At 46.7% G+C, this 22,780-nt stretch overlaps 2 protein-coding genes across 9 annotated transcripts in view; both read right to left on the bottom strand.

Annotated features, from left to right (window-relative positions):
* RYR1 (ryanodine receptor 1) overlaps nt 1-15,287 on the bottom strand; it is a 246,068-nt gene extending 230,781 nt beyond the window's left edge. For all 7 annotated transcript variants that reach the window (XM_030218373.1, XM_030218376.1, XM_030218375.1 and 4 more), the window contains exon 1: nt 15,167-15,287. In XM_030218373.1, coding sequence (XP_030074233.1) covers nt 15,167-15,214 — 48 coding nt within the window. In that variant the 5' untranslated portion in view covers nt 15,215-15,287. The remainder of the gene's footprint in view (nt 1-15,166) is intronic.
* A 4,895-nt stretch (nt 15,288-20,182) lies between these two features.
* LOC115480889 overlaps nt 20,183-22,780 on the bottom strand; it is a 36,512-nt gene continuing 33,914 nt past the window's right edge. For both annotated transcript variants that reach the window (XM_030219859.1, XM_030219860.1), the window contains exon 13: nt 20,183-22,418. In XM_030219859.1, the coding sequence (XP_030075719.1) occupies nt 21,097-22,418 (1,322 nt within the window). In that variant the 3' untranslated portion in view covers nt 20,183-21,096. The remainder of the gene's footprint in view (nt 22,419-22,780) is intronic.

Raw genomic sequence — 22,780 nt, 5'->3', positions numbered from 1 at the left:
ACTGTGGTAAGGGGGAACAAGGTGTGGTGTGGCGTGAAGAAGAACAGAAGAAGGTAACATGGTGTGAATGCAGGAGAGGGAGGAGATGAGCTGAGAGACAGAATGTTAAAGGGGGGGGGTGAGTTGGGGTAGGAGTGATCTGAAGAGGAACAGGTATTGTTTAAAGAGGGAGACAATGTGTGTACGTATACACACACACACACACACATGTACATGTGTGTAGGGGGGACATGATCTACAGGTTTGGGACTCTGGATTTCATGTATTTCATCTGCAAAGCCAAAGAGGAACTGCAGGTAACACTGACTTTTTTTTGCATTGGTGACATTTGTATTCACAACTATAAACGCAAATGTGTTGCTGCAAGAAGTTGGCACTGCCTGCAGCTTACAGCTGTCCTTGAACTCAGTGGATTGCTGAATGAAAAATTGTTGAAAGTCAGAAGGCCCTATCTATGGTACATATTGCTGAACTCCTGGGGGAAATCTGCACCAAAATCTTTAAAATGTTACATCTTTTCAGTTTAATTACTATTCAGAGGTAGTGATTATACTCTATTATTTTGATAAATATAGTATGTTGTGTACTGAATTCCTCCTGAAAAAACATCAGGACGTGTGGTATAAACATACTTATACCTCCGCCTCTGACACCCCAGTAGAAATATTCCCATTCCTGTCACCCACTGATCTCAAACCCTTCACATAATTATACCATAAGAGTCATTTCTATAAACAGAAGACAAAAAGCAGTCTCGGGTCAGAATTTAAGCCTGACTGGAACAGACAAGTACTGGTAGGAGCAGGATTACGAGACTAGATAAAAAAAAACTTGGGGGTTTAGGGTCTGACTGTTGGTTTAAATATTGCTTAATCAAATGTAAAGAGACTCAAAGAGAGAATATCAATATTCACAAAAAAATCTTATCTAGTACTACTACTACTTAACATTTCTAGAGCGCTACTAGGCTTACGCAGCGCTGTACAAAATAACAAAGAAGGAAGGTCCCTGCTCAAAGGAGCTTACAATCTAAAGAACAAAATGTCAAGTTGGGGCAGTCTAGATTTCCTGAGTAGAGGTGTAGTGGTTAGGTGCCGAAGGCGACATTGAAGAGGTGGGCTTTGAGCAATGATTTGAAGATGGGCAGGGAGGGGGCCTGGCAAAGTCAAGAAATATTTAATATGATCCTGGTGCAAAATATGATATTAACCTGGAGGAAAAAGCCTCAGATCCCCTTCCTCCAAATCTGCAACAAACTTATTATGTGGTAGAATTTTTTAGGGGTTCCACTTTTATGTCACTGGCATTAAAAAAATCTCCAGTTTCAAATTACTAAAACCCTGCAATGTTCTGCATTTATCTGGTAAAACTGTGCAAATAAATTCACTCAAAAGAATATGTGCAAAAGTTTTGCCTTTTTGGACTGTCTCAAAGTGTGTCAGTTTTATTGGTCTTTTACTTACACTTCTCTGCGACATATACACTCATCTACCCAGAATGGTGGAAGAAGACCAACTAGCTAAAGAAAGAAACTCAGCAGTAAAGAGAACAGACTTTTTATCCAAAATACCATCAATATAAAGCCTGTGATTTCTATGCACTATGTAGTTTTGCAGACCTAAACTACTTATTTATAGAAAAATCTGGCCTCAAAGCTCCAGGATTACTAACTGAAAAGATTCTTTTAATCCCTTACGGGAGTCTCCAATAACATCAATGGCTAATCAGACCAGGAAAAAAACAGGAAGTAAAAAAAACTCCCGTTCTTTTTTCCTGGTTTGATTGGCCGATGATGTTATTGGGGGCTCTTGTAAGGGCTCATTTCCATTGTCTTGGGAGGATCAGATGTTGAAATATCTTGGGATCTATCTTCCTATGGACTTGTATGCCCTGTACCAACAAAATATTCAATCGTTGTTGGACGATACTTCTCAGAAGTTGCAGCTGTGGATGGTCTACCCTTTGTCCCTGAGGGATCATGTGCGTCTTTTTAATATGATTTTAACACACCACTGGCTCTATGTGTTCCAGTTATACTTGACCAAATAAACAAGGCTCCACTTTAAAGAAATGCTGGATTTGTATAGCAAATACACTTAGGATATTCGATACTCTTCACAGACACCCACAAAATCCAGTAAAACAGCACAAGTAAATGTGTTGGTCAATGAACCTCAGCAGTAACGAGCTGTGTTTAATCTACTCATACACAGTGTCTTACATACTCAAGTCTTCACTGGTTCGATAACCGCCACCTTCTGTGTTGTTTATATCATTCAATAAACTTTTTATGAATAACAAACTTGATCAATTGTCTTATATTCTTCAAATTATATAATGCTCATCTTTGAAAAGTGAATTTTAAAGTGGTCGGCTTAGGGGCACTCTTCTCCGATACTGCACGTGTTTCGCTAAATTGCTTTTGCAAGGAAGTTCCCTAATATTAGCCACTGGTGACCCTAAACCGACCAGATTAAAGTTCACTTTTCAAAGATGAGTATTATATAATTTGAAGAGTATAAGACAATTGATCAAGTGTGTTATTCATAAAAAGTTTATTGAATGATATAAACAACATAGGAAGGTGGCAGTTATCGACCATGTGAAGACTTGAGTATGTAAGACACAGCTCGTTACTGCTGAGGTTCATTGACCAACACATTTACTTGTGCTGTTTTACTGGATTTCATGGGTGTCTGTGAAGAGTGTGGGATAACCTGAATGTGCCAGTTATACTTGAGCCACAGTGACGAGTGTCTGTTTCACCGCCTTTTGCGGTGTTATCAGTGAAAAGGGAAACGCCCTTGGCTCTCGTTGGCACTTAGAGAGGGCCAAAACACATGAGGGTATGGGTTTGCTTAATATTCATTATTTGACTGTGGTGTGTGGAATGAGGCATATAAATGACTGGTATCGAGGCACTTCTCACTTTTCTGCAACTGATTTGGAGACTTGCTCGGTCCCCATGGTCAATTTTAGCCATCTTCTGCACGCCACCGGTTTGATATCCACTGGAGTTTTTAAGTGTAACCTATTTTGGCAATCAGTCATAAGGTCTGGCGTTGGCTCTGTAATCGGTCTGGTTTCTCAGCATCAGTGACTCCGTACATGTTTATCTGCAATAATCCTAATTTTCCCCCTGCACAGGGTCATGGGGTGTTCACTCAGTGGGCATCCCATGGCATTGTCTACTTACTGCATGTGATCTTGGACAAGGGCAAAGCGAAATCTTTTCAATTTCTCCTCAGCTTCTTCAGGATTCTCTAGCGTGGATGCATCGTCATGTGGAGAATGTACAGCATAAAGACACATTGTACAAATTTGTGTTATATTTATATATCTCTCATCATAGAGCCTATTGAGTGGGATTCCAATTCAGTGGGTCCTGCCCTAAGTGTGCTTCCCGAAATGAAACCTTGGGTCACATGTTTTGGCACTGTCCGACGGTTAGCAACTTTTGGCAGTGTCTGAAGGAGTCTTTGGTTTAGATGTGTTCCTGCACAGTGTACCTGGCACCCCCCCATGTTGTTTGGCAGCTATGTCCTGGGCACACCTGTGCCAAGAGGTTTTAAGCATTTTCTACAGATTTTCCTTTTGTTTGGACTATTTTGCATGCCTGGTTGCTGAAGGCCTCCCCTTCTCTTCAGCGCTGGCATGCTTACTTGAGAGAGCACATGCACACGGAGCATGTGAAGGTTACTGACTTTGATAGCTCTCAGGGCCAAACTTTTCAGCCTACATGGTGGAAGCCATTTTGGTTAACATTTCCTCATCAAGCTCGTAGTCACATTTTGAGCTTTTTTTTGTGTGTCCCTACGCTGTCTGGGATGCACTGACTGGTTCTTCCTTAAGGCCCCTATTTACGTTGTTGGTGAGCAGGGCTGTCAAGTTACCCATTCCAGGAGGGAGACATTTTGCCCAGTCCTGGATTTCTGCCAACCTCATCCTGGTGCATTATGGGACCTGTGCACTGATTTCAATGGGTAGAATCATGGACTACAAATACTACACTGCTTTGGGATGTAAGTTTAAAACCAGGACCAGCCAAAACGTCTCCCTCCTAGAATGGGTAACTTGGCAGCTCTGGGCGAGTGGCTGTGTGTGTGGTGGGGGGGGGGGGGGGGGGGGGGGGGGGGGGGGGGGGGGGGGGGGGAGGGAGGGGAATGTTTTCTCTGTATCTGGGAACTTTTGACTGTTGTATTCTTGCTTTTTGTTTCAAATAAAAAAAAGATTTAAAGTTGAAAGCATAAGTCTGAACGTAAGTTAGAACCATGAGGTAGCACAATGAACAGTATAGAGCAGGGGTGGGCATCCATGGTCCTTGCAGGTACTACTTTCATTGTATGCAAATGGATCTCACAGAGATGTTAAGTTACCCAGTTTCAGGCTGGAGATTTTGGAACAGTCCTGGATTTCTGACCACCCCATCCTGTTGCATTATGGGACATGCAGCACTGATTTCAATGGGCAGGATCAGGCACTACAAATTCCACACTGCCACTGCCTTGTGATATAAGTTCAAAACCAAGACTGGCCAAAAGGTCTCCCATGTAGAACTAGGTAACTTGGCATCTCTGCTCATGAATATTCCTTGTGGAAATCTTGAAAATCCAACTGGGTTGTGACCCCAAGGACTGTGGTTACCCATTCCTGGAGGTTGAGGAAGAAATACCAGGAATCTTCAGCTGGCACTGCTTCGGGATTCCCACCAGTCAAATCACTGCTGTGCTGCTGCTGGATGGGCCCGAGTCTAAAAGAGGTGGGCCTATGCCCACCCATGGCTATGCCACTAGGGTTGAGCCGGCAGGCCATGCACAGCCCTGTACTGGCCCAGCAAATAACTTTTATCAGTGTTAGCCAAAGGAAGAAGAAGATGCAAGTTAAAGCCGGTAACTGTGTGTGTGTGTGGGGGGGGGGGATAGACAAAAAAAAAGAAACACCAGCAACAGCGGGAGATTCGAATATAAACCAAGAAGGTTTGATAGCAGGAGACGGCCTGAGCCTATCTGTCTCATTATGGGAGTTGAAGCCAATAGGCGGAGCTTGTCATTCTATCAATTTCATTGTTTTGGGTGTACCAAGATGACAGCAGCTACATTAGGGAGAATTAAAACCTTCTTGGGTGGAGTGCGTGGAGACCAGCTTCAGCCTTGTGGCATCTCCTGTTATCAAACCTTCTAGACATAAGCTGAGATCCCCATTTTTGGGCCTCTTTTTTTGGCCCAAAAATCTCACTTTATTTTCAAGTATATATGGAACTTTGCATACATGGCTTGTAGATGTTGTGCTCTTTTCAATAAAGAAATTAAACTTAAAACAAACCCATCATGCATAAAAATACATAAACTTGTCAGAGTACACAAGTCAGTAGCCACAATAAATACACAGAGCACAGAAGAAAAATAAGCTAAGAACAGAACAGCCTAATACAAAAGCCCTCTTCATATCTTCCCCCAGGCACTACTATGCCCTTCACCCAGAATTATATAAGCTAGGAGTGTACATTATCCACAGCATTATGCCAAAACATACTCTCCATATGCCAACCTAACTAACTCTGGGATGGATTTTAAGTAAGATACATTTATTTATTTAAAGATTTATATACCGCACCATCCAAATGGGGCTCAGTGACCATGCTGTGCATTGCCATGAGAAGAGACCTGAATGTTATTTTTATTTATTTTAACATTTATACCCCACATTATCCTGAACATACTCAAGTTCAATGTGGCTAAAGAGAAAATAAAAAGCAGACAAGGTTTACAAAGCCAAAACAAAATATAAAATATTCACTTCTTCCTTTGAGTTCACATTAGCAGTTTTCCTATTCTAAATTTAGATTTAAAAAAATGTTTCAGCTGTTAGATACCTATAATTGCTTCCTTCATTCACTTTTACTCCAGATATTGACTAGCCAATTTCTGAATCTCCTGTGCATAGTCCCTTTCAATCACAGCCTTCTTCTGACTGAATGTTCTCATACCTTCAAGTAAATCACATTCTGTCTGGGCTTGCAGTTTTGTCATCTTTTCAACTGTTGCCTAACTTTCACTTTTCGTGGAGGAGACTGAATGATGCTGTCACCGGAGTGAAAAAACAAATCCATTTGAGTGTAGGGGAGATGGTGGGGCCGTGCAGCTAGGGGGGGAGGGGGCTCGGTTTTGTTTTGGCTCGGGTTTCCCCGAGTCCCGGGGGTGGCATCTCCCCTTTGCGCCCTCTCTCTCCCTTTTTCTGCAGCATCCTGGCTCAGATCAGCTGTTCCCTGGGTCAGTCAGGGATGCTGCAGAAGTTGCACTACAGCCTTGGGGGGGGGGGGGGGGGGGGGGGGGGGGGGGGGGGGGGGGGGGGGGGGGTTAGGGAGACATCATCAGTGCACAACACTGCCTTGATGCAATGACTGAACTAAAGTTTCAGGGGGAGAGGAAGATAACTCCAGCCTCCACTCCTTCTCTCTCGCCGCACCTTATGCCTGGATTAGGCTTCCTGAGCCATTAGGTCTAGCTCCATCCCTGGCTGCCTTCAAATCCGGGCTAAAGGCCTACCTGTTTGATGCTGCTTTCGACTTCTGACTTGTCACTTTTATCTTATCCTTGTGTCCTTCTGTCTGTCCTTCCCTTATCCTTATTGATCCTGTCTGTCCTGATTTAGATTGTAAGCTCTTTTGAGCAGGGACTGTCTTTCTTCATGTTCAATTGTAAAGCGCTGCGTAAGACTGGTAGCGCTCTAGAAGTGATTTATAGTAGAAGAGAGGAAGATAAAAAATATTTGTGAAAAAATGGCTAATGGACCAGAGGCCCAGAGTAAACGGAATCTTGGCCATTCGCACCTGTGTCAGCCTTCAACCAGCACCACACACACTGTAGGAGAAATCTGGGTCCCAAGCAAAGCAGAATATTCCAAAAAGACTCTGGAATGGAAATCAGGAAGATACCCCATATTTTGTTTTCCTCTGAAGCCAGTAGTTCCCAAACGTGGCCCAGGAGGCACCCCAGCCAGTCAGGTTTCAAAAGAGATTTGCATGCAGTGGAGAAAGTGCATGCAAATCTCTCTTGTGAATATTCATTGTGGAGATCCTGAAAGCCTGACTGGCTGAGATGCCTCCAGGACCAGGTAAGCAGAAAAGGTCCAGTTATCTCTCCTTCCTCTGAAGCATGCCCAAGCAGTTACTTTAAAGAGGTCTGCAAACACCTTGCTCCATCTGGTTATTTTATGTCCTGCTGCGAGCAGCAGCTCTGCACCCATAGAATAAGCTTTATTTTTAGCAGCCTTTTAACAATCTTCCATGCCACGTGAATTTCCTTTTTTTCCTGTGTACGGAACATTTACATTCCAACTGTGGCATGGCAGGATTAAAGCACAGGCAAACTAGGCATGTGCCTAGAACCCAAATATCTGTGAGGGGCACTCTCAGCTGTGCTAATGCAATGGTTTCCAAGACCGATTTCTGCCCTGGTATGTCAGCTACTGGCAGAAAGAAGAGTGGAGTCAGCACTGCCCGCAGAGGTCTCGCTGTCCTCCAGTAGACAGAGTTCTGAGCTGCTTCTCCTCCACAGTCAGAACCACGCAAAGCCCCATTTGTGGGAAGTTTAAAATGTTTTCATAGTGCAATTGGGGAGGGGTGGGGGGAGAGGCCCTGTGTGCTTGTTTGCCGAGGATCCACCAAAGGGTTAATTTTGACCCTAAGTTCTGAAATCAGAATTACTACCGTGGAAGTGCTGAAGGACGAATTTGCCAAATGACGAATTTGCGTAAAATTTTATGTAGGGAACAGAAGGCAGAAAAATGGCAGCTTTCTGATCCTCTGTTTTCCTTAGCCCTGCGCTGCTCCCCACCCCAATCACACAGCACTAGGAGGAAAACAACTGCACAGCAAGCTACATCCTCCTCATCCTCTGCCATCCTGGGCCCAACTGCTCACTTGAACTGAAAGGACACCAGACCAGTAGCATGGTTCAAATAAGCAGTCAGGTCTAAGATGGCAGAGTTGGAGAATGTGGGCCTGATGTGCCTCTCATGTCTTCTTTTTATTGAATAATGTCTGTCACAGAAGGGGGCTTGGAGGAAGCTGGGACTGTGCTGGGGGGAGAGTTATGTGTCGTGGGGGGCAGTGACCACAATAAGCTGGGGGTGCCCAGGGTGAGAGAGATACTTTAGGGAGGGGGTAGAGCAGTGGCGTAGCCAAGGGTGGGCCCGGGTGGGCCTAGGCCCACCCACTTTGGGCTCAGGCCCATCCAGTAGCAGCACACCTATGCTGTGTGGCTGGCAGGGATCCCAAAGCCCCACTGCCAAAAACTCCCAACAACTGTCCTTCCTTCATACCTTGTAAATAGCAGATCTTCACTTGCTGCGAGTAGCGACTGATACATACTTCTCGCACTGACCCCACAGCCTTCTCTCTGATGTATTCCCACCTATGAGGAAACAGGAAGTTGCATCAGAGGGAAGGCTGTGGGGCCAACATGAGCAGCGTGTATGAGTTGCTGCTCACTGCCAGTGAAAATCTGCTATTTAAAATGCATGAGGGGAAAGGGGATGTTTGAGAGATCATATGGCATGCAGGTGAGAGAGGGAGATACCAAATCACTTATGGGACAAGACAAAGTTCTTCTGCCCACCCATCTTGGGTCCAGGCCCACCCAAAATTGGGTGTCTGGCTACGCCCCGGTAGAGAAGGCTGAGGGCTACGGAAAGACAGATGAGGAGAACAGAGAGGGGAGACGCTGGGGGAAGAAAGAGAAAACTGGAAATTGACCATGATAGAGAAGGGGCAGAGGAAGCTTGAGATTACAGCGGAGGAGAAGGAGTTCAAGCTAAGTTGTGGGGGGGGGGGGGGGGGGGGGGGTAGGGGAAAGGGAATGGAGCCTGCAGAATGATGCTGCTGGGGAGGGGAGCAACTGAGGGAGGGGCAGGCCTTATAAAGGGGGAATTCTGCACTAAAACATATATAAAAATGTGCCGAATATTAAAATATTGTACACAAAATTTTCAAAATTGTTGCATGGAATTCTCCCAGGAGTGCAGAGAAGGTAATATCAAAGCAGTTAACTGCACTCACAGCACTGACATTGCAAAACCACGTGGACAGCGAAACCCAAGACAGCCCGGAATAGCCATGCTGACCTCTAGCAGAAAGAGCCTGGGTCAGCTGTGCAACAGATGCAGAACATTTCTCTCTACTGTTTACTGGTGAGAGGAGAGTTTCCATTTAAAAAAAAAAAAAATCCCTTGCGACTTCTAGAACCCCTCTCTTTCGGAGCAGGCAGGGCTGGTGAAAGGATATTCCCGCAAACCCACCTCCTCACTTAACTTTCAAGACCCTAGAGACCCCTCTAGCTTTTAATTAAACTCAATCATGATAACTTAACCACCATCCCTCCCAGAATGAGCTTGTAAAACCACATAATTAGAAAGCATACACAGTATATATTTATATACATATACAACCAACATGACTAAAAAGTCACAGATCCAAAATGTTGAGATTGCTCTAGTGCAACGTGGCCCATTATATGACAAGCAGCATTTAGCGAGCGCTAACTCCATTAGCACGCATTAAGCTTTAGTAAAAAGGGTCCCTTAGTTTGTTATCTAATCTATCATTTTCTAGCCTCATGTGTAATAAAAGTGAACTCAAAGTGGTTTTATTAAGTAGTTTTAGAGAGGTTATTTCCGGTGACTTTAGTCCTATTTTCCCAGAGACGGTCACATATACACACACAAGAAGGGCACTTTTCAAAAGCTATTTGCCCACCCCTCTCTGAAGGTATGGATGGTTCTTTGAATTTCCGTGGCTGTCACAACTTCTCTTTGCCACTCCCCAGAAGTTGCCACCCCAGACAACTGCCTAATGGTTAAACCAGCCCTGCTCTGGGGCAGCCACTTTGCATTCTGGTTCTAGAATTTCAACCTCTTAGGCTGCCGCATAGCAGGGGATCAAATAAGCGCTCATGTGTCATTCATATCTGATAAATAAGTACCAGTTTGGACTTGCTCAGTTTATAAAATCAGCCATTTGGTTTCACTCTGTGCATCTTTAAACCAGACAACCTGACAGAAATTTTAAAAGACTGCACTGAGTTTGGGGCTCTTGTGCATAGCTACCCTTCTGGGCTTTGGAACAGCTGAAGTCAATTTAGGCCACCTGGTCCCAACAGTGTCACATTTTTTTTTTTTTTTTACAGCGTGAATTCAAAGTATTTTTGCACCCTGCCAGAAGGAGGAGCAAGAGAAGAATCCAAAAGGAGTAGAGAGAGGCAGACCCCACTGCAGGGCCAGAGAGAAGGGAAGAAAAAAAGCAAAGGTGTAACAAGACCTGATGATACAAGCTGCAGTCGCACACCACCAGAGACAGACCGCAAAAATGCACAGACACATGCACGTTACCAGGGGCGTAGGTGGACACCCAATTTTGGGTGGGCCTGGGCCCATGATAGGTGGGCAGAACTCCACCCTGTCCCACGAGTGATTTGGTCTCTCCCTGCATGCGATATGGTCTCTCAAACATCCCCCCTTCCATGCATACCTTTTAAATAGCAGATTTTCACTGGCAGCAAACAGCAACTAATACACACTGCTCATGTTGGCTACACAGCCTTCTCTCTGATGCAACTTCCTGTTTCCACATAGGCGGGAATACATCAAAGGGAAGGCTGTGGGGCTGGTGTGAACAGTATATGTCAGTCGCTGCTCGTTGCAGGCCAAGATCTTCTATTTACAAGGTATGCAGGAGGGACAGTTGTTGGGAGTTTTCGGCTGGTGGGGCTTGGGGATCCCTGCCAGCCATATCATGGGTGTGCTGCTACTGGGTGGGCCTGAGCTCACCCTTGGCTACGCCACTGCACGATACACACTCAGCAATCACATTCCCAGGCTGCAGCGCACTGCCAGATACTCCAATAAATCCATGTATTTCCCTTCACTTCTTTTTCACAGCTTGGGATCCTGTTTGCTTTTCTGGAAATCTGTTGCTCTAGGTCAGCCGCATCTTCACCGGAAAGCCCAGAGCCTGCAGCCTTTGATCTTACTCTTGAACCAACTACCTGGAGCCTCACACTGCAACCTAACGTTCTAGAGCAGTGACTCCCAAGTCCAGTCCAGTGAGATTTTCAGGATATCCACAATGAATATGCATGAACTTGATTTGCATACACTGCCTCCATTATATGTAAATCTTCATGCATATTCATTGTGGATATCCTGAAAACTTGATTGGCAAGGGATACTCCAGGACCAGACTTCGGAAACACCATTCTAGAGCAGTGACTCCCAAGCTTGTGGGGGGAAGACACGCGGCCAGTTGGGTTTTTGGGATATCCACAATAAATATGCATGATCTAGATTTGTATACAGTTGAGGGCAGTATATGTAGATCTCTCAAATGCGTATTTATTGTGGATATCCTGAAAACCCAACTGACTGGGTATGTCTAAGGACTAGTTTGATAAGCCCTGGACTAGTCATCTCTGTTTCCCAGTTTCACGTCCTGTTTTTTTGTGTATGGAACCTGATCATCCAGTGGCTTAGGAAAGGGGGGGGGGCAGTCCGCCCCGGGTGCACGCCGCTGGGGGGGGGGGGGGGTGTTGGCTCCGCTGGTTCCCTGCTCCCTCTGCCCCAGAACAGAGTTTATAATTTTGGGGGCAGAACCCCCTACCCTAAACTCTGCCCTTTCGCCCAGTGGTTCAACCCTCACAGCTAACTCTGTCCCACCTCTCCCCCCAGTCTCGAGCTTTTTCCCAGGCTTGACCTTCCTCCCCATTCAACAAGATATCCTGCTCCATCATCTCTGTCCCCTCAGGTTCAACACCACAGCTCCAGCTCTACCAAGTTACCCAGCTTTAGGAAGCAAATGTTTTGACCAATTCTGAGTTCAGTTTTGAAAAGGTAATGTGTAATGTTGTTAGTTAGTGTTTAAGATGGATGTTTATTGTATGCCTTCTTGAAAAGATGTTTTCAATAGTCTTCGGAAGATGGTTAGGGTCCTTCATTGTCTTTATGGCCTTCGGTAGTGAGTTCCATAGCTGCGTGCAGATGTATGAGAAGCTAGTCGCGTATGTGGATTTATATTTTAGCCCTTTACAGCTAGGATGGTGGAGATTGAGGAATGTCCGTGATGATCTTTTTGCATTCCTAGTAAGCAAGTCTATAAGGTTCGACATGTAGGTCGGGGCTTCCCCATAGATGATTTTGTGGACCAGGGTGCAAACTTTGAACGCAATTTGTTCTTTTCATGGGAGCCAGTGTAGTTTTTCTCTTAGGGGTTTGGCGCTTTCATATTTCGCTTTCCCAAATATGAGTCTGGCTGCTGTGTTTTGAGCAGTTTGAAGCTTGCACATCGTCCAAAACACTGCTGCGAGATTGATTTTCAAAAAGTCAAAATATGATAGAGTAACCCAATATTCATACATATATACTGGCTCCCAATCAAGGCAAGATTATTTTTCAAACCTAGTACAATCATATTCAAAATACTGTATGGCATGTCTCCAGATTACATACTAGACCTGATCACACTATCACCAAGAAATGCAAACCCAGGAACGAGGGAGTGCTTACTATTTCACCTGCCCAACTACAAAAACAATCTACAAATCAATCTACAAGGTGGGATTTAGATACCTGGGCTCAAAATGATGGAACTCAATTCCCAAGGTCATAAGAAGCATCACAAACTACCTCCAATTCAAGATCTAAAGACCTACCTCTTTAAGAAATCAAAGTCTGAGAGTAATGGAGAAACCATAAATCTTACGGTTAACCTATGCGTGCTAATAATAACTCACTAATCATTCTGTAATAACACTATCAAACAACTTTGTAACCGTAATGCATCAATTGTAATCTCTAATAACTGTCTAAATGTAAGCCACATTGAACTGAAACTCATTTTTGGATAATTGTGGGATACAAGCATGAATAAATAAAATTAAAAAAAGTCACACATATTATTGACAACAGATTAATAAAAGCAGTAACATACCTAGATTTACTTGTGCATGCAGTCTCATACTCAAATATGAAGCGTTAAAAGGACAGGGACAGAACGGTCCACTTTTCTACCCCCGTTTTATCACTGTACAATTAGCACCAGTAATTACATTTATTTTCCTGGTATTAGTGTGGTGTGAAGGCTCTGGGAGAAAATCCGCCAAAAAAGCGGAGAACTCAAACGCCCCACGGTAAAGACAATATTACAGAAAAAGTGGGAGAGCGACCAAGGATACCAGAAACTGGAAGATGTTCGATAATAAACAGTTTTATTGATAATTTGTAGACTCGACACAACGTTGTGTTTCGGCCGTCAGGCCTGCATCAGGAGTCTCTGGGACAAAATATTGCAAAATAACGTTGAGGATAATCCTTCAGACGTAACGTTGTAGTCTTTAAAAAGACTGTATTTAGGAAAAAGTTACCGTCAGATGCGCTGCGTGCGCTGTTCGTAATGCAGTTTGAAAAAAGAAAAAAAAAAAAGGTGGTGGTGGAAATGAAAACGGTAACGGAATTCAAAAATGCTTGGGATAAGCATAAAGCATGAATAAATAAAATAAAAAAAAAGTCACACATATTATTGACAACAGATTAATACAAGCAGTAACATACCTAGATTTACTTGTGCATGCAGTCTCATACTCAAATATGAAGCGTTAAAGGGCAGGAACAGAACAGTCCACTTTTCTACCCCAGTTTTATCACTGTACAATTAGCACCAGTAATTACATTTATTTTCCTGGTATTAGTGTGGTGTGAAGGCTCTGGGGACAAGATAAAAATTAACTTCCCAACACAAATTCACTGACTCTTATGTGAGATACAGATTGCAGCAGGAACCAGCCAGAACTGAGAGGCTACCCGAATAGCTCAGCCCAGATGCAAAAAAAAAATGTTTACCAGTTCTATGACATCACAGAGCTAATTGTGACCTTATAAAACTTTCATTATTGTGTCACATATTCAGGATTCAGTAACAAGGCCAAACCTAGGGCTGGTTATTTGTCGTTTATGGTACTGGCCTTGGGACAGTTCTTACTCAAGAGATTTGGGGACCATCTGGATCTGGGGTTTTGGGAACATTTGTTGATTCATTTGCAACCTGCAGTTCTCCTGTCCCCACAAAAAACTCCTGAGCAAAGAAAAACTAAAAAGAAGAGAAAGTGCAGGTGGAGTAACTCTGGAACAGCATCCGTCAGCTCCCCATTATAGAAAGAGCTGAAAGAGGAAACCAGGCTGTACTGCATCTGATCAAAAGGAACCTGAGGAGGTCAAGAGGGGTGGGAAAGAGGGAGAGAGACACTGCCACCGACAGACAGTTACCAGTGGTAAGTGCTGTGAACGGCAATACAGAAGATTCAGATTTGAGCCCCAGTTTATGGTTTCTGTTCCCTGGGCCAGCTGTGAATGCTGCAGAGATGGTGGTGGTTGGGGGGAAGCGGGTCCCTAGTCATTGTATAACTGCAACATGGAGATGTCAGACATGTATGAAGATGGCTCGTGGTGCTGTAGCCCAATACAGGCCAGTTCTGATTAAGCTGGAATCCCAAAGGTACAGAACAAAAGAGGAAACTTCTGGGCCAAAAAGACAGAGCAAAAGGGATACCTAAAATCTTCTGAGACATATGCTGAAACTTTGTTTCTCTGTTGTGTCGGTGACAGTTATTTCTACAGAACTCCCCTCTGCCAGACACTACTGTGTGTGCAGCACGCAGGACCTCTCCCCACCCCCCAGCTGTCATCATATGTCTCTACACCTGTCATAGCAGTAAGAGACATCAGCCCAGAGATCTTCTAGGATCTGAGACTCTCAGCCTAGAGCCTTCCCAGGATCAGTCAACCTCAGGCCCAGTACGGACTCCAGAAGTCTCTATGAATCAGAAATTCTTCCAACCCAGAGCTTAACGGGATCGGAGATCCCCAGCCCAACTGCTCAGGATCACACACCTCCAGAGCTGCTGGGTCTCAAGGGAACCCAATGACTCAGGACATTTGGGAAGCCTCCCTGCATCTCAAGAAACTCTCTTACAGCTTAACAGTTGGACCATGCACCTGAATGAATACTGAATGAATATTGGAGATGCACTGATTAAAGATGGGTTTTATCTATTACTACCTAGACTAGCTCCGAAAAACTACTATTAAAAAGGGGGAGGGGCGGCCGGTCCCCGCAACTCACTGTTCTCAAGAACTGGATCTCATCTTCTCCATCACCGGTCTCAGCCATAGCGCAGAGGACGTAGGAGCCCGAGCGCAGATGTGCCGCTCAATCCCAGCCCTGGCTCTTTCCCTTTGGATCCTGTGGCAGTGGCACTAGCGATCACCTGCCTGCGTTCGCTCACTCTCCGCCCCTGACTGCTGATTGGACAAGAACGGGGGGGGGGGGGGGGGGCGGGGGCGGCAGAACCCAAGGGGCGTTCTCCATGGACAAGCAGGATGAGTCAGCCACACACTGGTGACCGGTCTCTCTCTACATGGCAGACCCTGCACAAAAGAAACCATTTTTTAAAAAATGCCCAGGCTGCAAGAAGAAAATGAGCACAGCAGACGCAAGCGAGGTATGTGTCCGTTGTTTGGGCAGCTGCCTGCCCCCTCTGTCTCCAGATGTCTCCCAGCACAGACTCCATGCTCTCAAAGACTTCCTGGTTGAGCAAACAAAGCAGCTTCCACAAAAACAAAGGAAGAAAGGCAAAAGGGCTCTGGGTCTCTCCACAGACCAGGAGCACCGTTCCACTTACCCTAAACGTGTCCATGCTTCCCGCCCCCACTCCTAGCAGGACTGCCATGCAGCCCTCCCCAACTCCCACAGGGACGGAGCCCAGCACATCAGGCAGCAGAGAAAAAACAAAACACCTTCCTCCTAGCTCTCTGACTCTGCCCTGCAGACTACAGCAAGATCTCTGCCTTCCCAGCACCTCAGCCTGTGTCCGATGTGACCAGCCCCACCAGCACCAGAGCTCCTTACCTCTGTCTGGGCTGCCATCCCTCCCCCCCCCCCCCCCCCCCCCCCCCCCCCCCATGTCGGGCACAGCTGAAAACAGCCTCCTGCTCAGGCTGCAAAGCTTCAGACTCCCAGACTCTGGCTTCTTCTCTCCCTGCACACGCTGTAACTCAAGACGCTGCCCCCTTAAAGGGCCAGCGCACCAAAAACAGAGACACAACCAAGCACAGAACATCAGGGGTATAGGCAAGCAGTGTTCCCTCCAGAAGCCCACTCAGGCACATGGAGCACAGGAAACGCCGGAGATCTTCTTCCTCCTCTTCATTTAATGCCTCCTACTCACCCCGCAGACAGAGGCCCCCATCGAGTTCAGAGAAGCGCAGGAAGCCACGACACCCAACCCAGGCACCAACACAGCCAACCACAGGACTACCTTCCCTGCTGACCCTCGAACCCACGGCCACAGCACCTCACCAACAGCTGCTGGGGCTCTTCAGCAAGCTGCTTACAAAGCTCTCCGTCTCTGCCACGACATCCCACCAATGCGGAGGTACGGAGGCGACTGCTACAGGGACCCTATGGCCCTCCACAGCTGCACCACTACAACCATCCACCCCGGAAGATTACCCCTCAGAGCAGGAGAGTGACGCTTTTACCCCGGATCTCTCGGCCACTGACGACGAGGACCTCCACTCTTCCGCCCCCCCCGGGATTCATCAGGTATCCCCACTGAACCACCACCTCAACGAACTGCGGAAGAACTCACCTACCCGAAGTTCCTCCAAAAAGTATCCGCCTCTCTCGCTCTCTCTCCACCTGAGGCTACGAATCAACAAAGCGATGACCTAGGCATCCTCAGGTATCTAAATACAGCAAAACCCATAACAGCAATACCTGTTCACAAACTTCTTTTGGACTGCAGAGACAAAATCTGGCAAATTCCGGTCTCGGGGTCAGCTGTCGCCAAAAGACTAGACCTCAAATACCAAGTTCTACCCTGCCCAGGTTTTGACAAACCTCAGCTCCACCATCAGTCCATCATTGTGGAATCCGCTCTCAAAAAGGCAAGGAGTTCCAGGACCCACCAGGAAAAGAACTAAAAACACTGGACAATTGGGAAAAAGGTGTACCATGGCACCATGCTAAATGCCAAGATCGATACACACCTTTTCCAACTAGTCCTATACAGCGACTCCCTCCGGAAGAGAACCGAGGAGCTCCTGTCCTCCCTACCTTCGGACTTCAAAACTCTCATCTCCCCGGCCCTCCGCGATATGGAAGAATGTGCAAAACACATGATCAGAGCCACCTTTGATGCCTTCGAGACCTCAGCACGCACAGCCGGTGTAGCCATCGCTGTGAGACGAATGGCATGGCTCAGGGCCTCTGCACTCTGCGAGGATACACACGAACGCCGTGCTGATTGCCCCTGCTCCGGGGAGAACCTATTCGAGGACAAGGTCAAAGAAACAGTCAACACCCTAAAAGACCACTGCACCACCCTACAAACTCTCTCCACGGATGGCCTGCTATGCCCATCAGCAGCGCGAAGGCAACAAGCCAGCCAATACCACTACCGCAGGCACCAGCATAGCGCTAAACGCTACAATGGGCCCTCGAAATAGCAATGACAAAAACCCCAGCCGTATGGCCCTTCCTATCAACAGAGGCAACGTCCGAGAGAACGGAAACATCAAAAACAAAACCCTGCCTCAACCTCCAAGGCAGGACCCCCAAAACCTTTACAGAGGGAGTCCTCTCCAGCAACCGCAACACCAACTCACACTCACCACGGATGCCTCCAAGCTGGGATGGGGAGCCCATCTCCTCCACCTACAAACACAGGGCCCATGGTCTCCCTCCGAATGACGCTACCACAACAACTTCCTCGAGCTCAGGGCCATCGGAAACACACTACGAGCATTCGCTCCATGGATCTCCAACAAGAACCTCCTGGTCCAGACGGACAACCAGGTGACCATGTTCTACATAAACAAGCAAGGGGGCATAAGCTCCCTTCCCCTATGCAAGGAGGCGTACCGGATTTGGACATTCGCTCTCTCCAGACACTGCCTCCTACAAGCGTCATACCTACCGGGACTCCACAACACGCTGGCGGACAGCCTCAGCCAGAAGCTGGACCCTCACGAATGGACTCTCCATCCACAGGTCACAGACCAGCTTTTCCTCAAGTGGGGATCACCATTAATAGACCTCTTCGCCAGTGAAGACAATGCAAAGTGCAGACTTTTTTGTTCAAAACGACCTTCACCGCTCAGGCTGAGCCACGACGCCGTCTCGATCCACTGGGGACAGCACCTGCTATACGCTTATCCTCCAACCCCACTCATCCAAAAGACACTCCTGAAAATCATCCAAGACAAGGCCACAATCATACTCATTACGCCGTACTGGCCAAGACAAGTGTGGTTCCCTTTCTTACAACAAAACAGCAAAAGTAGAGGCTGACAAATGCGCAAACCAATAGGGAGATAATATCAAAAACCAGTTTATTCAGAATATTCATATCAAGGACCCGACACGGTCCGTGTTTCGGTGCCAAAACGCCTGCCTCAGGGGTCACAAACAACTTTCTCTGAGAAGAAGCTGATTGGCTTGAATAATTCCTTTATGTACGCACGTGGTTATAAAAACAAGTTAATCCACAGACAGAACAAAAGACCAGCCAACCGATCAGCAAACACCATGTGACATGGTATTTGCTGATCGGTTGGCTGGTCTTTTGTTGGTGTCAGTGCTGTCAGTGACAGCTGTTTCCAAGGCCTCGGAATCAGCTGTCACCCCCGCCTTACGGCCCCCTGGACCCCCCCCTCCACGACCCTGTCGACCCCCACTTCCCGCCGAAAACCACCCCCCGCTGCATTGCCTTTGAATCAGCTGTCACCCTCGCATTTTGGCCCCCTGGACCCTCCTTCCCGCCGAAAACCGCCCCCCACCACCACCGACTACCTGTGCTGACGGGGGACTCAGCACAGGTGGTCAACAACGGCCGCGGGGGGCGGTTTCCGGCAGGAAGGGGGGGGGGGTCGACAGGGTCGCGGAAGAGGGTCCACGGGCCGTAACACGTGGGGGGGGGGGTGAAAACAGAGGGAGGGCACACTGTGGAACACCAAGGGAGAGTAGGGGATTGCCTGCCTAGCGCCCGTTTCCTTGCCTTCGGAAACGGGCCTTTTTTTTTTTTTTTTTACTAGTAAACCATAAAACTATATTGTTTTTGTCACCCTCTGCTCACCCCATCCATCTTACCCCGTTTCTCATCTCCTTCCCCACCCCTTACTGTCACTGGAATTTTTTTTAGGTCTTCAAAACTTTTAATAAAATTCTTTATTAACGAACATCCTCCAGGCTCTGGCATCCTTGGTCGCTCTCCCACTTTTTTGCTTTCTTCTGTTTTTACCGTGGGGTGTTTGAGTTCTCCGCTTGCTGGCGGATCTCCTCCCTTACTTTTCTATTTGTCATCTTCAGATCAGAAATGAGCAAATGAAGGTAGTGCTTTTTCCTAAGCTAATAAAAAAAAAATTAACAACATGATATTTTCTAGTTATTACCTAAAAAATATGAATGAGAAACGGTGCACACATTGGACACCGAGAAAGTAAGTATCTTGTATATATTCATGGTGGGTAAGTTGGGACAGTCCAGTTGTACATCCGGCTGCCTGGCACTCTAGTCATCAAGGGGGAGTAGTAGTACACTTGACAAGATAATGTATTACAAGGAATACTCGTTTTTATTTATATAACCTAATTGTAGTGTTCTGAGAGAGAGAGAGGGGAACCTTTTCGAGTGGGCTCCATCTACAAACCAATGGCAACACCGAGTCTTTAGAAAAGACTGTGGAATAAATGAACCCCCCCCCCCCCCCCCCCCCCCCCCACCACACACAGAACATCAGAAGGTGCAGATAACTTATTAAACACTTTAAATCTAAGCATGCCACAGAGCTCCGCCTGTCTCTGCCAGCTGCATCAGCGGCGCCCCCATCTCCTCTGACAGCCATTAATTTCCTTACTCAAGGATGGTGCAAAATCTCACAAGCTTCAAAGAAGAGACAAGCTAAGCAGCTTCTTTTAACAGGCACGTGCAAGGGGAGATAAGCTAGGAACCTCAAGTGATCAGCACTTGGGACTAGCTGCTGGGCTAGGGGGCAATTGTAGTGTCCCTACATTGCAGCACTAGACCAGACTCTCAGGCACAAATATACTGGCTTAGCTGACAAGTCTGTTTCAAAAATTCTTTTTATTGTGTAAAATTTTCATATATTAATCACAGCAAGAACACAGTATTTCATTCTTTTAAAAAAAATGCAACAGCTATTTCAAAAGACAATACAGAAGGCAAACGGCATTCCAAAATCCATCACTCTCTCAGCATAGTCTTGACGAAGCAATGCTAGACATAGAAAGGAAAGGCCGAGGTGCTACAAAAAAAGAAGACGGAACATGTAAAATCCTGTCTCCCTCCCCCAAACATGTAAACACAAAATATGACAATTTCCCTACTTCACCACAAGCCACAATTATCCACTAGGGCACGAGGACCCAGGCCTAGTCATCCATAGGAATGCATACTTCTGGTATCTCTCGCATCTCATGGGAATGCAGAAGGAAAACAAATGCTCAGGATACAATGAATTCAAATCAGTCTGTTTTCAATATTCACGGTTGCTTCTCCCAGGTCCTGTGGACCTTGCTGAAAACAGCAGCAAAGTTTATGTTCTTACTGGCATTGGTGTTTGACCATATAAAAAGATCCCAAGTATGTGATGCCACATTCATGCCAAGGTCAAAGAAATGAGCCAAAGAATGACAATGCTGGAAATTTGCCTAGCTATAGTAGCGCCCTATAGCCAGAAGGTGGCAGTGCAAGTTAACATTGCTACCTCAAGATTTAAAGTTTAATTAAATATTATATAGCACTTATTTATAAACAGACCTAAGCAATTTCCTGGCTCTTTTGGGGGGGAGGGGGTGCAACTCCATCATACAGGTTTGGTGCAAAAAAAAAACTGTCAGAGGGTGAACCTCCAAACCCTGGGCATCTCATACCACTGAGAATAAAATTAACCATTTCAAGTTTGGAGGGCCAGATTCACTAGCAGTGAAACCATCAGAGCAGGAAGCTTACAATTCATACCCCTCCCTGTATCAACAGCACTGGATTTCTTTGCACTTCTGTTCTTCTTGTAGGTGACGGGATGTCTGCAAGGTTGATGCTCTTTTCTCACAGTGCTGCTGGGGAACAGGCTCCTGCAAGACCATCTCTGCCGCTTCCTGGTCATCAGACCTCTTACTCAGAATCTCAGGAGGCAACTCGGCAGGTCTGGGGGCAGCAAAGGTGCTTGTGGTAATTTCTGACCCCATTTCCTTTTTGCCCCTCAACCCTGCAAAGGACAGAGTGATGTGCTTTCTGCTGATGAAGATCTGACGACTGTACGTCTTCAGAGATTTGAGGGGGCTCTTAGGGAACTGCTGGGGGCTCAAGGTGCTCATTACTTTCAGGCAGTCAACATCCTGCTCTCTAAGCGAGGGAGGTGTGACAGCAGGACTGTCCTCCACCGAGGCATCCGTGTTGGTCCCCATAGCCAGGCCACTTTCATGACTCAAAGATCGCCCAAACTTCCTGGCCCCTCTGCGCTGTAGCGAGGATGGGTTCCTCTCAGGGGCACCCTCCAGAGCTGTACCCAGTGCCCGCTGGAAGTTCATGGCTATCCTATGTATGCTCCTCTTTGGTGTAACTGACTTTGAGGGTTTAAGTTTGCGGATGCAGTCTGCCACAGACACACAGAAACCCAGAGGCTCCTGAAGCTTTGAAGAGGTATTGATCCTTGCCTGGGCACTTTCCTCAGACAGCTCCGAAGTTGCTGTGGTGCTGCTTTCCAAGCAGTTGGACATTAATGTCTCCACACCACCTTCATCAGCCAGCGTAACCAGTACCAGAGGCAGCCCAAGCTGCAGGGCGCTGTTAACACATGGCACTGTGTCAGCACCGGCACACAGCTGCTGCCCATTCAGATACACATCCACCTCTGGCACGCCTTCTGCAACGTTGCCATGCTCTTCTTTGTGCCCAGTTTCCAGCTGCATCTTATTCATAGACTCTAAGAGGTTCTCAGGCAGGCTGAGTGACCTGCGCAGGACTCTGTGTTGTTTCTTGGGAGACTCTGGATCCCTCTCCAACATGCTGTCTGCACAAGGTCCAGCACTGCCTCCAACAAGGTCCTGGGTCACTGGGACAGAGATGTCACCTTTCTCTAAGCCCCTGTCACAGAGCCCTTGGACATCTGGATTCTGTCCTGGACTAGTGTCCAAAGTCTGGAGCTCAATCGCAGGGGTCCCACAGAGCACAGAACTTGTCCCATTCTTGGTTTCCACGGCCGGTACTGATGCTCCATGTCTTGGGCTCCTAGGGCTAGAGACACTGAAGGCCTCAGAAAGGATCTCCTCTGTAGAAACCTTATTGGAATATCCTGAAACAAGACCAAAAAAACCAAAAGAACTTGTAAGTGTCCTCTTCAAATAAAACATTATGTATCCTGCCCTGCTAATCCCCAGGGACAGGAAAATACCTACTGTATCTGAATGTACCTCACCTTCAGCTGCTACTGGAAAGGTGCAAGTTAAATCCAAAATCCCCTCTCTTTCCCTTCCCTATCTTGAGATCATAAGATGTGCCAAGCTAGGTCCAGACCAAAGGTCCATCAAACCCAGCATTCTGTCTCGGATAGCACCCAGTCCAAAATCAGAAGTATCCTGCAGGATCAAAGTGCATCCATTCCTCCTTGCTCCCTCCCAAGAATAAACAATGGATTCCCCCCCCCCCCCCCCCCCC

This window comes from Microcaecilia unicolor, chromosome 11 (assembly GCF_901765095.1).
Source record: "Microcaecilia unicolor chromosome 11, aMicUni1.1, whole genome shotgun sequence".
Lineage (NCBI taxonomy): Eukaryota > Metazoa > Chordata > Amphibia > Gymnophiona > Siphonopidae > Microcaecilia > Microcaecilia unicolor.
Note: the sequence above shows the minus strand (reverse complement) of the source record. Positions and strands in the feature narration are given on the sequence as shown.